This window comes from Camelus dromedarius, chromosome 1 (genome assembly GCF_036321535.1).
Source record: "Camelus dromedarius isolate mCamDro1 chromosome 1, mCamDro1.pat, whole genome shotgun sequence".
Taxonomy (NCBI): Eukaryota; Metazoa; Chordata; class Mammalia; order Artiodactyla; family Camelidae; genus Camelus; species Camelus dromedarius.
This window is the reverse complement of record NC_087436.1, coordinates 68744147-68762146: the sequence shown is the minus strand read 5'-3', so window position 1 is coordinate 68762146 and position 18000 is coordinate 68744147. Positions and strand designations below refer to the sequence as shown.

At 35.5% G+C, this 18000-nt stretch overlaps 1 protein-coding gene across 1 annotated transcript in view; it reads left to right on the top strand.

Annotated features, from left to right (window-relative positions):
- The window catches only part of TMPRSS11D (transmembrane serine protease 11D), a 40908-nt gene extending 28799 nt beyond the window's left edge, over nt 1-12109 (top strand). Inside the window, exons 6-10 of the mRNA XM_064489273.1 lie at nt 388-426; nt 3030-3207; nt 7234-7493; nt 8644-8786; nt 11948-12109. Coding sequence (XP_064345343.1) covers nt 388-426; nt 3030-3207; nt 7234-7493; nt 8644-8786; nt 11948-12109 — 782 coding nt within the window. The remainder of the gene's footprint in view (nt 1-387; nt 427-3029; nt 3208-7233; nt 7494-8643; nt 8787-11947) is intronic.
- Nucleotides 12110-18000: the final 5891 nt, after the last annotated feature.

Sequence of the window (18000 nt, the reverse complement as noted above, 5' to 3'; positions counted from 1 at the left end):
CTTTGCTTATGTTTCTGCTTTTCCAAGTAAACTGAGAGACTTGAAAGCATGGATAGCTTTTTTTTTTTAACTTTTTTTATTGAGTTATAGTCATTTTACAATGTTGTGTCAAATTCCAGTGGAGGGCTTTTCAGTAACTTTAAAGTATCTTTTAAGAGTTTGATGAGAAATGAAAGCATAAACTTCAACCTCCATAACAATAAATTGGAGGAAGATTATAAACACATATTTCTAGGGCTTATGACTTAGAGATTCTTTCAGCAGGTCTGGGATAGAGCCTGGGAGTCTATATGGGACTACTGAGGACTACTCTTTAAGAAATTAAGATAAAATGATATACAGTCCTTTTTGTTTTGATCGTACTCCTTTTTTTTTTTTAAACAACAGCAATAACTGACCAGGATGCAGTAAACATTCTCACTCAAGGTAAGCTTTTAAATTACTTTGTAGATATGGTTTACAAAGATAAAAAGATTAAATGTTCAGATGATTTGTACTCTTTGCCAAGGCAGTGTCTATCACAGTGGTATCTTTATTGTTAGTTCACTCATGTGGGTTCTTGTTGAGATTAAGACTTTGTTGATTCTGTTGGCCTAGGAATGATGTTTAGCTTTCGCCTCCTTTTAGAAGAAGGAAGTAGAAGTGCTATTCCACCCACACTGTATCAAGTTTGATCTCATTAAAGTTTTCTTGGCAGCTTTGGGAAATTTTTCCTGCCCTGGTTCTATGGTAGCATTTCAGTAGACTTGTAAGTTATGTTTAGTGGCACCATATATATGGTTTCTCCTAACCAGAATAGCTTGCTTTATTGTGGATTGGGTTAAGCATAAAGTATAATAAAAAATAACAAAAAAGCATTATCAGTTTTATATTTATTACATAAAGGAAAAGTCACTATTTTCGTGTCATTCTGCATACTCTCAGGCTGGGATAGCAGAAATATAATCTTTAGAAAACAGCAGTTTACCTCTCTGGCCAATAAAATGTAGTTATAAATTAGTTCAATATACATTGATAGCTGGCCTATCTCAGATACTTAAGTGATTTTGGAAGTTAATGCTTCCTCTATGGGTGTTTCCCAACTTCATTATATATTGAATTAATGCTTCTTTTTAATTAAAATGTGCTTAAGTAATTTAATTGAGAATTTGGTTGAAGGATTCAGCAAAGGAACCTATATTCTTATTGGAAGTACATGTATATTCTTAATGAAGTCTAGTCCTCTATCTATGAGATCTGTTAGAAAAAATGCCTTTGGATGGTTGTCTTTCTGAAGCAATGTCACTACTTTAGAGCTACTCCAGCAATAGAAATTATTGGTGGCAATTTACCTCTAATTTCTTAGTAATGGACTAAACAAGAGGACACAAATCATGCAAATGGGAGTTGAGAGGAGTTGAGTGATCAGCCCACTCCCACCCATTTCAGCTCTGGCCATTGGAGTGTCATGGGCTCTCTTAAGATGTTTAAATAAACCTCATCTAGATCCTTAGAACCCCTGTCACCCTAGAGAATATTCTGTGGACCTAAAGAAACTCCTTTTCCAGGGCATATTTAGTAATACAGAGTCAGTTATGGAGGTGGACTGGACCCTCCATAATGAACTACATTACCTCTACAGAGTATTCTTGATGAGAGGATTTTTCCTCCAACTTCATTGTGCACATGAATCACTTGTTAAAATGCAGCTTCTAACAAGTTCTGAGAATCTAATGTACATCTTGGTGACTATAGTTAGTAATACGGTGTTGTATACATGAAAGTTGCTGAGAGTAGATCTCAAGCATTCTCACCACATACCCACACACACAGAAGAGTTAACTATGTGAGGTGATAACTGTTAATTATCTTGATCTTGGTAATCATTCTACAATGTATATGTATGTCAAATCACCATATTGTATACTTTAAATATGTACAATTGTATTTGTCAATTATTCCATAAAAGTTGGAGAATAAAGTACAACTTTTGATTTGTTCCCTGATGTGGGTCTGAGTCAACATTTCTTTTGTTACTGTGGTATGACTGACAAATAAAATTGTAAGATATTTAAAGTGTACAATGTCATGACTTGATACATGTATACATTATGAAAAGATTCACCTCATCCAGCTAATTAGCATGTCGGTCACCTCCCATATTTATCACTGCCCTCCCTTTTTTTTGTGTGAGAACATTTAAGTTCTACTCTCTTGGCAAATTTCAATTATATATTTCAATTATATAATACAGTGCCATCAACCATAGTCAACATGTTATACATCAGATTCGCAGACCTTATTCATCTCATAGCTGAGAGTTTACACCCTTTTACCAAACTCTCTACTTCCTCTGCTCCCTGGCAACTACTTTCTACTGTTTCTAGACATTTGACTCTTTTAAAAAAAATTCCACGTATAAATGATACCATGCAGTATTTGTCTTTGTCTGGCTAATTCCCTTAGCATAATACCCTACAGGTTCATCCATGTTGTTGCAAGTGAGAGGAGTTCCTTCTATTTTAAGGCTGAATAACATTCCTGTGTGTATGTGTGTCTCTCTGTGTATGTACGTATACCACATTTTCTTGATTCATTCATCTACTGACAGACAGGTTGTTTCCAGAAAGAACCAACATTTCTAACAAGCTCCTAGGGGATGCCCATGCTGCAGGGCCACAGACCACACTTTGAGTAGCAAGGCTACTAAGAGATGGAAATTTCCCAGAGTACCTATGGCCTGAGCTGGTACCTCCAGCACTGACCTATCTTAACCCCTACTCCTGAAGAATTCCAGAGAATTCTGAAGCTACTCCAGAATTTGAAACCTCCATGCCAATTAAGTTCAGAAATGTTCTCTAAAGTGTAAGTCCACAGGCAACAGTCACATAAGTACTCTAAAAATATAACACATTGATCATGCATTTGGAAAGCCTAGCATGTCAAGGGAAAAAATACATAAAAGGCATAAATGATGGAGAAACTCTTACAACATCTCCCAAATATAAGAATCATATCTTCCCAGCACATTAATTCCCTTTTCCCATTAGAATGTGGGGCCCGTCCAGACCTAATAACATTGTCTGAGGAGAGAATCATAGGAGGCACTCAGGCTGAGGAAGGAGACTGGCCATGGCAAGTCAGTCTACAGTGGAATAATCTTCACCACTGCGGAGGTGTCTTGATCAGTAGCACGTGGATACTGACAGCAGCTCACTGCTTCAGAAGGTAAGGCCACAGTTAACCTACCCATCTGGGAACAACCAGGTGAGACACATACATGAGGGCTCTACTCACACCCCAGAACTGAATATGTTCAAATTGATTCAGAAATAATATAATACAAGAAAAATAATAAATCTTACCTTCCTATTCATGATAGAAATTATATTCTCCTTCAGCTTGCTAATTTGTATTCCTATTTCTGTTTTAGGTAATGGTATATCATCATGGTAAAGAACAAAGATGTCAGAATGTTTAATCCAAAGCCTAGCTTAGGAAATCTACTGAATCTCTATAACCCTTTTTTGTTCTTCAAATTAGGGGCAAATTAGGGACATACTATTATCTATGTCTTACTGTTACTGATACGATTAAATACATTAATATAAACATGTTAAATATAAGCAAACTATATTGTTGCAGAAAATTTGCTCATTTTGTCATGTAAACTAATCAGCAGGCTGATGGCTGATCTCAGATTGCCCTATGGCATCAATTTATTCTTTCAATTTCTAAAAAAATTGAGTATCTACTATGAGCAAGATCTGAACAATCAAGTCAATCAAAACTTATTCCTCAAAGCTTGAACCCTGAGCTCTCCTCAGATTGCGTTATTTTCTTCTCCTGGACTCTGCTTACATTTCTGCACTGAAGAGCATTTGCTCAATCTGCTCCTTCTCTCTAAAATATCTCTACCAAATCTTTTATGGGAATTCTGTAAAATCTTTACTATTTCTAAGAAGTCCTTTGCAGAACTGAAAGTACTGCCTCATAATAGCATGCCTGTTACAAAATTGTTAAATTAAGAGGAAGTAAAGGTTGACTAGTGCACAATTTCTGAACAAAAGTTTTAGGAAACCCCAAATTATTCTGAATTTTTCTTATGGTTATCTTATAACTTCATATTTTTTACACAGTGAATAAACCTGAAATTTCTGATATTGGAAACTTCTGCTATCAGAGCTATCAAATTCTGATTTAGATGGTCATACTTATTGCTGTGTCCCAGATAACACAAGAAAGGAAATTAATAGGAACATATCAATCTTCATTGCCACCTGAAAGGCCAAAGAACAGGAATGGCACCAGTTGATTTCAATCACCGCTGAATGTGGAAACCACAAATTCAAATACCTGGTCTTAGCAAGAGCTTAGCATAATCAAGGATGTAATAGAAAGAGCATTCTAAGCCCTATTCAGATCCAACCACCAAAGCTATAATGAAAGATGCAGCTATAAATATCCTCAATGGTAACCAAAGGAATCCATGATTTTAAAGACTTGGAATATCTTTAAATTTTGCTTCCTCCAATTCTTCTGTTCATTACCATGATTGATCCATGACAGCTGACAAACTACATGACTGCTGTATTGGCACCCTCCCTACAGACCTGATCATCAGAGAACCCACTTAATGAGACTGTCTGGGGCATGGCCAGACTTACGTCAAGGTACACAGAAGTGACGAGGCCCTCAGAGAGGATTCTTGAATTGTCACCTCCTCTATGAAGTATTCCCTGATGTTATTCCTTCCCTCCCCTATGTTATTCCTACAGAAATTTGCTTATCTATCTTTAACAGTAGTCCCTGGGATTTCTGCCCCTCTGCCAGTCTTCTCCACTAGTGTGTAGAACTGCTCAAGGGCAGAGACCATATTTATAGTTTTACTCCCAGACACTCATACTATTCCTTATACAAAGCACTTAGTTGAACTTGTTGAACTATAATTAATGACAACAATAGTTACCTTCATTGAGTACTTACCCCTGTGCCAAATACTGTGCTTGGCATACCTTACTTGTCTCAATTAATACTTACCCTCATGTGAGAGGGTATCAATCAGTCACATTTCATGCATAAATAAACCGAGAATTAGAGATATTAAGTAACTTGCCCTAAATAACACTGCCAATAGCAACTAGTTTCAAAACTAAGCTCTTACTCATTTGTTGAAAGAAAGGAAAGGAAGGGAGGGAGGCAGGCAGGGAAGGTAGAGGAGTGTCTTTTAGAATCTTCACTCTAAATTTGCACTTCTGAGCAAAAGAAGCATAAAAAGAAGTTTAATGTAAAAAACTCATCTATTTGCTTGTTGTCAAATATTTTTTCTTTAGAATCTTTAACTACCATTCACTCTTTTGCAAGGTACTGTACCTCATAAAATTATCTCCTGAATACAATCTATACATCAGTCTGTAAAAGACCTTTCTCATTTTATTTTTTTTCTCCTGCCATACTGTTATTCCACTTCCACTGTCTTCCCTGCCCCTAAAAGCCTCACATTAATATTTGACATATGTCTTTAAACATTCAATTACCTGCAAACCTATAGTTTGTGTGTCTGTATGCCTTTAATTCATATAAGCAGCATAGTGTATAAATCTCACATTGTTCTTATTGTTTTTGCTCAACGCTAGGAATTTTGATATGGTCCACCATTGCATCCACCATATCCTTTCACCAACTAGGTTGCTCCAAGTTCCCACTGCCACAAAGAGCAGCACACATACAATGTCTCTCACATATATACCCCTTCATATGTGCCTTTCTATAAACTTTTAAGAATTCTCTGATATATGTACCCAGAAATACACATGTAGTCTGTTAAATACACTAGAATGCTTTCCAGAAGCTTACAACTTCACATGTAATGCAAAAGAATTTGAACTTCTCTTCCCTACCAACAATATTATCTTCTTTTAAAATTTCTGTCATTCTTATGAATATGTTAGATGCTCATTATTGTTATAATTTCCATTTCTCCACTTACTAGTGAGTTTGAGTATCTTTTCATGTATCTACTAGCTATTTGGGCTTCTCCTTCCATGAAATGCCTATTAATATTTTTTCCCATTTTATAATGGTTTTTCTCTCCATTTATTGCCAGTTTACAGACTTCTGTATATTCTACAAAAATTTTAGATATTAAACATTGCAAGTATTTTCTCATGGTTTCTCATTCATCTGGTAAATATGTCTGTGAAACACTTAATTTTGTTTTTGTTTTTTATGTATTTTAATTGATTTTCTTTTTTATGTTACATACTTTTTCACTGAAGTATAGTTGATGTATAATATTATATAAGTTACAGGTGTACAGTATAGTAATTCACAATTTTTAAAGGTTATATTACATTTCAAGTTATTATAAAATATTGGCTTTATTCCCTGTGTTATATATATATCTGTGTAGCTTATTTATTTTATACATAATACATAATAGTTTGTTGCTCCTAACCTCCTATCCCTCAGTTCCCCTTCCCTCCTTCCCTCTCTCTACTGATAACCCCTAGTTTGTTCTCTATATATGGTACACTTAATTTTGATTTCATGAAATTCACCCATTCTTAACCATATGATTGGTGTTTTGGGAGTTTGGCTAAAAAATCTCAATTCCTAGGTCACGAAGATAATGCCCCACTTTTTTTTTTATATATACTGGTGCACTCACTCTCTCTGTGTATTCATACACACACACACACACACACACACACACACACACACACACACACCAAAATCTTCAACAAGCATCACATTTAGTACAGAAAAAACATTCATCCATTAAAAAGGGACTAGGAGCTTCTTATCATCACTACCATTTAAATGGAGCTTCTGGCTAAAGGAAAGGAAAAAATTAAGTTGGAAGGAATAAGTTAAAACTAAAGAGAACATTCTTTCAGACTTTTTATTAGTTCCTTGAACAGAAGGAGGCAAAAAAGAGAGAACTCAAAGAAAAAGTTCGTATTATACAAGTTATCATCGAACTATCAGCATATCCTCATTGGAATAGAAAAATACCAGGATGTTCATCACCCCAAGATATGTTTTATGAAATATTTCTGTCTCTTTAGACAAATTATCACTTAATTTGCCAGTAAAGAGTAGCAGAAATAGATCACAAAGAAATGTTGATCAAATAGTTCCTAGATGGTTGGGGGGAGGGGACGGGAGGGGGGCAGTGACAAACACAAAATTCAAATACTTGAAATTTGCACAAGTTCTTTATTCAAATAGCATGTTTTCCTATTTTTTTAGCTACTCTGATCCTCGACGATGGACTGCCACCTTTGGTATCTCCACAACATCTCCTAAACAGAGAATAGGAGTAAGAACTATTTTAATCCATAACAATTATGAACCTGACACTCATGAAAATGATATTGCACTTGTACGACTTGATAGAGAAGTCACCTTTGACAAAAATATCCATACAGTGTGTCTCCCAGTGGCTAACCAGAATATTCCACCTGGATCTACTGCTTATGTAACAGGATGGGGATCTCGAAAGTATAGTGGTAAGTATCACAGGAAAAATTAAACAAAAAAATAGCAGTATCTCCTGGTACTTGCTATTACGTATTTGTTTTAATTAAGGAACACCTAAAGGGCAGGTTGTATGGAAAGAACCATCTTATAGTCTGGTCATCCTGTGCTCTAACTAGAGCTTCCTCAACAAAGCAAAGCAATGTCCCTAGAAACTACAGGAATTCTCAAACATAGTAATAGGGAAATGTAGAAAAAAGTTTTAAAGAAACATGAGCTCTCCAATGATCCAGAGACTTTATAGGACCCAAATGGCTCCCCTATAAAGAAAAATTTAAATTTTTAAAAGGGGATTTGGATAGGTATTCTCTAAGGGTTTTAACATCCTTTAAGGTATTAACAGTCATTTAAGGTATTCTGAGACGAAATAAATCCTGCCTTTAGAGCAAGAAACTCTGTGTGTACATAACTATTGTTTATTAAGTGAATTATTTATTAAGTGAATAAAATAAAAATGAAAGTGAAAGTGATATGAAAGAGCAAATATGGCCAAGGGGAGAATAAGAGTATCAGCTAAGGAGTAGAAGGATAGTATTAAGAATTTTCACAGGCTTCTACCTATGTTGTAGATTGTCTCCCCAAGGAAAAAAACAAAGGCTTAACTGTCCTAGAAAATATTTCATCGTGTATTTATGGCCCAAAGTAATTAGGTGTAGTAGATAAAATATGTGCCAATCACAAAAATGGCAATGCCATTTTGAAGGAACATCAGTATAAAGTAAATTCAATTCTTTAGCCTTAAAATCAGACTGGTTTCTCTTTTATTAGTAGATTAAAGATCACTTAATATATAATTTTCTAATTCAAAATCAGTGGATATTTCAATTCCTACTAGTCAACTTTAAGAAAGCATATTTTCCCCTCTTTTAAGGTCTATGGGGCACTGCATCATAAAGCTAAAGCAAAACAAAACAAAACAAAACACACCAATCTGTGCAAAGTGGTTATCCTTCTCTACTATGGAAATCTTTGTTGAGAAGAAACTCCTAGTACATCTTCAATAGCCTTCTTTGCTGGAAAGAGATAATGTTTGGAGTACAATTCTTCCTCCCCCCACTCACTATACAGTCATTAATTTATGTATCCTAAAGTCCATTTTCTTTCTGGTTTTATACTTAACAGGCCCTACAGTTGCACATCTAGAGCAAGCACGGGTCAATATAATAAGTCACAATGTATGTAATGCACCAACTAGTTACAATGGAGCCGTCTTGTCTGGAATGCTATGTGCTGGAGTATCTCAAGGTGGAGTGGACGCATGCCAGGTAAGTTCAAGACAATGTTATACATGTCATCATCCAAGTTTATAAGCACTTACTAGCATGTGATACTATGATAGGCATAGCAGTAACATAATTATAATATACAGCCCTCAGCCTCTAAAAATATATGACCTAGATTTTAGATATAATATTAATGAAGTTGATCCACCATGAAATACTGATTCTGAGAAGCCAAATATTAGAGTGGTTAACCATCCAAGCTCAAGAACCCGGCAGACCTGGGTCTGAAATCCATAACCTCTATAACCAATTCTTTTATCTGTAAAATGAGGATAATAATAGTATCTAACTTTTTAGGCAGTACTAAACATTAGATGGAGATTAAATATGTCAGGCACATACTAAGCAAGAAAAGAATCTCAGCTATCTCAGATATTTTGATGTTGTTAACCTATATCATGATCACTGACATTAGTAATTTTAATCTCAACCTTCTGACCACTATGAATTCTTAAGTAAATCACTCATCTAAGAGTCATATAATCAATTTTAAAATATAAATAACACCTGAATATCAGCATCTTTAAGATAGAAAGTATATACAAAGAGCTTAGTTGCTTGAGTCGCAACAGCTTCCACAATTGTAAAACAGCACTAATGAAGAGGAAACAAAAATTTAGATCTACTTTGTAATTTTCAACCAAATCTAAAAATACTAAAAATAAACACAAAATTCTTATTCTAAAGTAATTAGAATAAGATTTTAATACTAAATTTTTTAATTAAATTATCTAAATAATTGATGTGGTTATGCCTTTTAAATAAAATTTATTACTATGTCTGAAACCCAATCCATATAATAATAGAAATAAATAATTCATATCCAAAATTACATTTTTGGAATTAAGAAAAATCAATCTGTTTTCCTAAGGAATCTGCTACTGCTTTCCTGAGTGAATTGTGAGCAGACAAATTAGGTTTATTGTTTCCTCAAACATTACCGACTTTTATACTTGGTGCTCACATTCTTGAAAAAGTGGATAAGAAGTAGATCTTACATAGTTTTGGCAAAGACTCCAATTCATGAGCACTTTCCCCAAAATGAAACATTTTTATTGACTGCAAATTGTGTGGGAGTGGAGGAGAATCGTTTATCAATATTCAAGATACTGTTAATTACCCACTGGTTTTTATTCCCTTTACGTGGAGACATCATTATGGTAGGGAATGCTTCTTGCTCCCCTTCCTGTTTCTCTTCTATTGCTAGCCCTGAAATTTTCAACTTCTTCAACAAATTCTCTATTTTCACAGTAGTTTTCCGAAGAATTCACCAAATAAGCAACACACTTCTACACTGATCATTTCAGATCTACTAAGAGCATTAATTAGAACTGACTTAAGGATATACATGAGATATAAAAGGGTGATTATTCATGCTTTACTCATGATGCCCCTTACCTCTCCATATACAAATTCTGCTCTTCCTCCAAGCCCGGTTCACGCCATAACTCATCATGAAAATTTCCCTTTGTGTTCCACTCTGAGCCTCACTGATTTTCAGCTGAAATACTATAATGCATAGAGTTTGTGCCTCAAAAAAAGTCACTTCACACAAGAGCTTATGAGATCCTGTTTGTTTTTGTTCATTTATTCATTTATTTTTTAATTGCATTAATTACTTCAGATGTCCTAGACTCAGTGCTTACACAACAATGTATCACCTGAACTGACCAAGGCTGTGATCCAGAACAGAGAATACAGGCTCAAATATTTGCCCAAGCAGGCAGCGAAGCTGGCCAGATACAGGAAAAATTAGACGTACCTCTTAGTTTAGTATTTGCTTGCCCACTCTTGGTAATACATTATGCAGAGAAATTTCTTACTATAGAAGAAATAGCAGAAAAGCACAATGATGGGAAAGTGCTGAGGACTGGTTAACTGGAGCACATATGCATAATCTAAGCAAGGCAGGTGCCAATGAGCTCCATGCAGCACTTAACCATGCAAGCTGGTGATTCACACACTAATCCTTCTTCTCATCTAAACCAGTAATTAAGTAGGTATGGAAGAACTAGCTACTAAAAGCAGTCAAATGAATAGCAAACTATCCTAGAAGCACACTTGGTAATAACAGCTGACTTATTAGTACCAACTATATACCAGGCTGTACTCAGAGTGCTATGTGTGTTAAAGTTATTTAGGCATATAAAAATATTACTTACAGATAAGGAAACTGAGGCACAGAGAGCTATTAAGTAGTTACTGAAAAGTCATATAGCTAGTAAGTAAAGAATTCAAACCTAGGCTACCTAACCCCAGAACTCACAGACTTCACCCATCAAGCAGCATGTAAGATACATTAAATTTTTCTCCTCAGCTAGATTATTACATGCACAAATATTTGGTTGGTTTATTATTATAATTGGCTGGTAATTATTTTCATAAGGAGTATTTTAGTCATTGCCACATAAATTTCTTTTCTATTACTCATCAAAAAGAATACATTACTATATACTATGCATCAAGCACTGTGCATTGTGCTATGAATAGGAAGATAAGTGAGATTTCTAAAAACGTATTCATTCGACAAGTATTTTCTTAGCATCTCCTTTGGGCTAGAAGTTTAGGAGACAGCAGTGTCCTAAATAAGTATGCTCCATTCCCTGATGGAACTGACAGTACTGCCTGAAAAACAGACACTGAACAAGTATCATAAATGCAATGAGTGTTGCAGAGATGTGCAGCTGCTACACTGAGGGGAGCTGATGCCGTGGGAGTAAGTTCAAACAGGCACACAAATATACTTGTATAAAATAATGAAGTATCAGTGAAAGAGGTACATACAGGAAGAGAGAACACGGGCAGTGAAAAACTAATTTAGCCCAAAGCTGGAAGGGATGACAGTTGGGGAAGAAAGTCACAGGTCAAGGATGGCCCCCGAAGGAGGTAAGCCTGCAATAGGAAGCAGACTGGTGGAGTCTGGGGCATGTGCTCCTCATCTTCTCACACATGCTGAAGGAACAATGTGTGTACTTGGAGGATTTTGGTAATTTTCACATAACTTGGTATCGTATTTCAACAGGAAATGTCAGGCATAACTTTACTGTTATAATGGATATGACTTCTACTATTACAGAAATAAACTCTTTAATACTTCTGACTTATCTTCATACTTAAATAATCTATCATTCTGTTTCCTTTAGGGTGACTCTGGTGGCCCACTAGTACAAGAAGACTCACGGCAGCTTTGGTTCCTGGTGGGGATAGTAAGCTGGGGTTATCAGTGTGGTCTGCCAGATAAGCCTGGAGTGTACACTAGAGTGCCAGCCTATCGTGACTGGATAACCCAACAAACTGGGATCTAGTGCAGTAAATATGTCTCTGCTGCAAAGTCCGTATGCAAATGTGCCTGTCTAAAATTCCAAAACTTCACTTTTCAGCTGCAAAAGGAAGCGAAAATGTCCTATTTCAACATTATGTTACAAAAATGTTTCACAAACACTAGTCTTTCTCTATTACTATGGATTTTATATTTTCTTAAGAAAACTGTATGAATGCTGCATAATACTGTGGCTGTGTGCCAGGGGAGGCATAGTATACTAGTTACAGCAATAACAATTTTATGACAATTGTGATAATGTAAGTGCTATTAGTGAGAAAAACAGGTACCCTGAGAGTGGCAACTAGAGGAACCTGGACAAGTCCGCAGGGTCAGAGGAGTTTCCTCCGAGGACATCTCACTGAAGCTGATGGGTGGTTTTTGAAGTGAAAAAAAAAAGTGAAAGAGGGCCACAAAAGTCAAAATATCCTTCTTCTTTGTGGGTAAATTGTATTCCATTACACATATATGCTGCATCTTCTTTATCCATTCAGCTGTTGATGTGCATCTGGGATGCTTCCATGTCTTGGCTATTATAAATAAAGTTGCTGTTAACAGTGGGGTGAATGTATCTTTTTGAATTAATTCTTATTTTGTGGTTGGCTTTATTTCTTTGGTAACTATGCAAGTTTAAAAAGCTAAAGTTCTAAACACTCTTAGAAAAAATGAACAGTACATATATGTAAATTTTTAAAATATGTGCAGTATATTGTATTTATGTATATATGCAATATATTGTATATGTGCAGTCAAATTGTAAAAATTCTACCTACCTAATAAAACTGAATAAAATTTAATGGCACAACAATTTATGTAGTCTGAATTACGAATGTTACTGAATTTTTATGGGATTCTACCGCAGCTAAAGCTTGGTTATGCACAATCATCTACGTGTCAGGGCTTCTGCTGCTAAAAGCTTACTCATGACACCGGGGTATCAGAACAACTACTTGCATTGTGATGAAAACATCTTGTATTTCTTCATGTAAAATTGTAAGAGACCTATATTGAAGTCATTCACTTTGAAGAATTTGAAAATTAAACCAACTTTCAGTGAAACATACAGACAAATCATTGGTACACTCTCTTTCAAATAAACTCTTTTAAAATCATTTCTCTGCCTAAGTATTTATGGAAGTTACAATTTATGAAAGACAATCCAAAACAATTTATTTAATTGGTTTTCCAACAAGAGGATTGCCAACTAGACTCTAAAGACTTGACACTCTCTGCTGCCTTATAATCAAGCTCTATAACTAAGGCAAGCGTCCAGCTTGCCACTCCCTGTCTGCACCCTCTGAGGACAATATTAAACTAGTAATTTACAGTAAGCATCAAGGGGAGTGTGTTTGTAGGTGGGTAGGTGGGTGTGTTGGTGTGTTCGTATGTGTGTGTGCACATACCATCACATAATCATAAACATACTTGTTTATTTCTATGTATTAAAAGCAGAAATTCTACTTATTTAGCAGAAAATAGCAAATTCAATTATTTATTGAAAATAAAATATTTAGCAAATAGTCATATTTTTATGAAAAGATATTTGAACACCAGAAAAACACCTATTTTAAGAGATTTTTTTTTAATGTACTGATGAGTTCTGTCTCCCTGATAGCTAAGTAACTTCATGAAAGCAGTTTTGAGTATTTATGGGAAGGGTGATGATTCATAAATCTTTCCAGTTCCTAAAAAATCATTCTGGAAACTCTGGAAGAAACATTCTAGCATCCTAATTAAGTCCCCAGAAAACTTATTAATACCAAGGAGAATCCTTTCCAGCATATAGAAAACACTGACTAATTTTCTTTTATTGGCAAACAAAGTGTATATTTGATGTTCAAATTGAAACCTCCTGAGTTTAGTGAATAGAACTAATGAAATGAGAATTATTCAAGAAAGTTTAGAGCAAGCAATTGACTATAACATTACTTGGAAATTTTAATTACAGAGTGTAGATCATTTATTCATTTTACAAATTTATTGAGCCCTGTATGTTCCAGACTCTCTACTACACTATACTATTCTCTACTATATGCTAGTGAAACCAAGATAAACAGACATAGTCCTGGCCTTTAGACACTCAATATGACTAACATACAACATAACATAATGGATGCAATGATAAGGAATAAGATATTTATTACAAGATAACAAAAGAAGCAGGAAGTTTCTAGAATCCTTGGGGAAAATATTTTATAACAATATCAAAAGTGAGTCTTCCAGAGCATCATTTATCATGAACCATACTAATTACTCTGTGGTTAGAGATAAGGGAGCCAAGAACTTCTCAGGTTATTTACTTTAACATGTCATAGTCTCTAATTTATATAATCCAATTCCTGTTTTCCAGTTTACTAAATCTTAAATGCTTCAAACGATCCAAAATAAAGTTTTTTATTTTTTATATGTCTACATAATCCAAATCTCAAATCCTAGTCCATTCCATTTCTAGTCAATCAGTTTAATTAATTTCCTATGGGGAAAACAGATTATCACCTCCCTCCCATATTTCTAGAGATTCGTTTCTATAAGAATCAGTTTTCTTTTGAAGAAAGTTTCCTTATCATGGGGGGTATTTAAGCAGAAGCTGGATGATCACCTGCAGAAATGTTTTACAAGATTTCTGCAGTAGGTCAAGCTTCAAAGCAGATCATTACTATGGTGCTTTCTAGTCTAAGATTCTACCCATGATAAGCAAATAGTTTTGAGAGAGCATAAAATCTGAGAGAAAGAAGAATTTCAGAGTATTGGGACATTTGTTTGTCTGTTTAATCTGGTGCACGACCATGAAACAAATTACCTAGAGTAAAGAAATATATAAAACAGTAAAGAAAAAAGGAAAATTAAAAATAAAGCCACTGTAATATATCACAAATGCACACTTGTAAAGGATTAAAAATGGAAAGTCTGAAGATATAAAGCACTGGCAAAGATGGGGGAGGATAAATTGTGTTAACTTGGAAAATTTTTGGAATTATCTAGTAAAGGCTATCTGCATAACCTATGCCCTAGCAATTCTACTCTGAAGTGAATACTCTAGAAATGGGTGCACATGTGTAGGAATATTCAAAGCAGCATTATTCTTCATAGACAAACAGTGGAAACAACCAAATGTCCATTAACAGTAAAATGGATAAATAAATGTTATATCCGTACAATGGAATACCATATAACAACAAAAATGAAGAGACTACAGCCACACCTAACAATATGAACAAACTTTAAAAACACAAAGTTAAAAGAAGTCAGTCACAAAAGACTACATACTATACTATTGTATTAGTTTAAAAACTATGTTGTTTAGAAATTCATTCCTAGTCATGAAAAGCTATTTTTAAAAAGCAAGTAATTTATTACCAAAAATATATAAGACAATGTTTACCTTTAGAGGAGCAGGGTAGAACAGTAATAGGGAAGGGAAAGGCAGAGAGCTGCTGGTTTGTTAGCAACCTTCTACGGATATCTATTTGCTTTATAGTAAGTCACTGAGTTGTACATTTACGTTTTATGTGCATTCCTGTATGTGTACTGTTTTTCACATCTCTGATGCAGAGCATTGATGGGCAGCCCAAATATGGTGAGGGAAGCAATCTATAATTCTCAGGTCATTCAGGAAAGTACCCTTGAAGGAAATGTGGGGCCAACTGACATCCTTCAAAGTCCAACGGCCCCCATCTCTGGGCTCTCAGATGTCTGCCTGTGATCTCTCAACAGACAAAGTACATTCTTTACTGGTTGTGTTTCCCCTAACAAACTAATAGCCCTCGGTAATGCATAATTTCACAATAGCTCAGGCTGGCTCGTTTCAGCCCACCTTATCAGAGTTCATAAACCCCACTGCCCATCATGGACCCTAAACTTCTTACCTCACCTGCAACCAGACTTGTGCACAAGCCGATCAGGCACCTTGTGACCCACCTTATAAAACACCCCAACAACTGGCCCCCAAGGCTCACATAGGCCCCTCTCGGCTGTGTGGCACGCTGTTGTCTATGGCAGCATACCCCTAAGACTCCTTTTCTATTCTCATACTTTATGTCTGGTAAACTCTTTTACCAACCTGAGAGTCACAGTGTCACCAACAAGACGTTCATGTCCCACAACAGGAAATATGTGAAACTTTTTTTTTCCTTTTAAATATGTATCACAATGAATAGCAGAAAAAGTATTTTATTTCTGTTCATGATCTGCATTAATCTTTTAATAATTATGTATATATTTGTTTTTAGCAGGATTGCCTATCAATGTTAACGTTGTTATACTTAATATTTCTAGTGTGCATAGTACTAACTCAAATATCTGGTTCTATTTCTTCCATAATAAGTAATTTTCCTAAGATATAAATTTTTGAGGGTAAAATAAAAAGATACATACAATCCCATTTAGTAACAAGAAACCAGCTCAAGTGATTCAGAGTTAAATAATTCATGTTAAATGATTCAGACTAAATAATTGTACTTGCAATAATAAAAGTAAACATGTTTTAAGTAATAAAAGGTTGTGTTTTGTTTATTTGTAAATAGAACTCTCAAACATTTTATTCAGCTTGTCCTAATCATCCCTTTCTTAAAACCTCAAACTCTTCATTATAATAAAAGCGTTCTGATTTGGGCCTTAATTCCTGTAAGAATGGACAGCCCCAAGGACTTGATGCATCCCCTGAACTCCCTCTAGTCACTGCCTCCAATGAAACTCCCTCCTCTGAAGGAAAGAAAAATAAAGCTTTCATACATATCAATGCAATGAAAGGGAACCTAGGATGAAAGCATGAAAAGCATTGGTGAAAACTTCTGGATTTTAAGAAAGTCAGTCAGAAGTAGTGTTGTACTCTAGTTTTTAAACAACAGAACTACAGTAGCTTTCAGTTAACTGAATCAAACATTATCTGCAATTTTTAAACTTTAGAGCTAGAAGGTTCTAATGCTGTCCTAACTGAATGCCTCTCATACTCATTCATCGTGGGTCACCTGAAAAAAAAAAATGTCGCCTTTTGTTCCTTTTGTGATGATTTATGCATGCTCAAAGGGTAATTTCACTGAACCTTTGTTTGTCCTGAATAGTCTTAGGATACAATCCTGTTTCTTTTCAGCCTTAAATATATCACTTTCTCTCTACTTCTGGCAGTCAGAGCGACTTAATGAGAAAGATACAAATTTGAATAAAGTTATCAAAATTATAAGCTATAAAAAATAAAATTATACAATACACATCAACACTGGCTCCAAAGATATGTTTGTACTACCTAGACAAATTAAAAAACAAAAAACTTTAAAATTATCCTACAGATATCAAGGTCTATCTAATTATATTCTAGTTTTAAAAAAAAAGAAATTTCCATTTAGTCGGCAGTAAAATGGAAACCTTTTTCTTCTAAAATTCTGAAGCTTTTTACAATCCCTTCACTAAAACTTTTCTCTATAAATTTGTCCAGCATGTCATATAAATTGACTAACTTCATTTTTTCTCAAACCTAGCTCAGGAAACAACAATCGCAAAATAAAATGCCCTTAATTTGGAGGTAACACTTACCCACGGTGTCGCTGGCGAAGCCCACCAGGGTTCCTGGGAAAAATAAGATGGAATCTACACGATACGGTCTAACCTCTTCCTTTGTACTTTGTCTAGTGGCACTCGCCTACAGGGGCCCATGTGTGGAAGCCTTGCACCTAACTCGCAGGATTAGAGCTCCCAGGGCAGAGCCGCCTGGCGCCCACCGCACGCAGAAGCAACCCGCGCCACAACACAACTCAAGATGGCGGCGGGGGCCGTGTGCAGAGACGCTGCGCCGGGCACTGCGATCTGGAGCCGCCCGCAGCGCCGCTGCAACCGCCCGGCAAGAACCCGCCCCCGCCTCGCTGACGAGACCCTCTAAAGCAG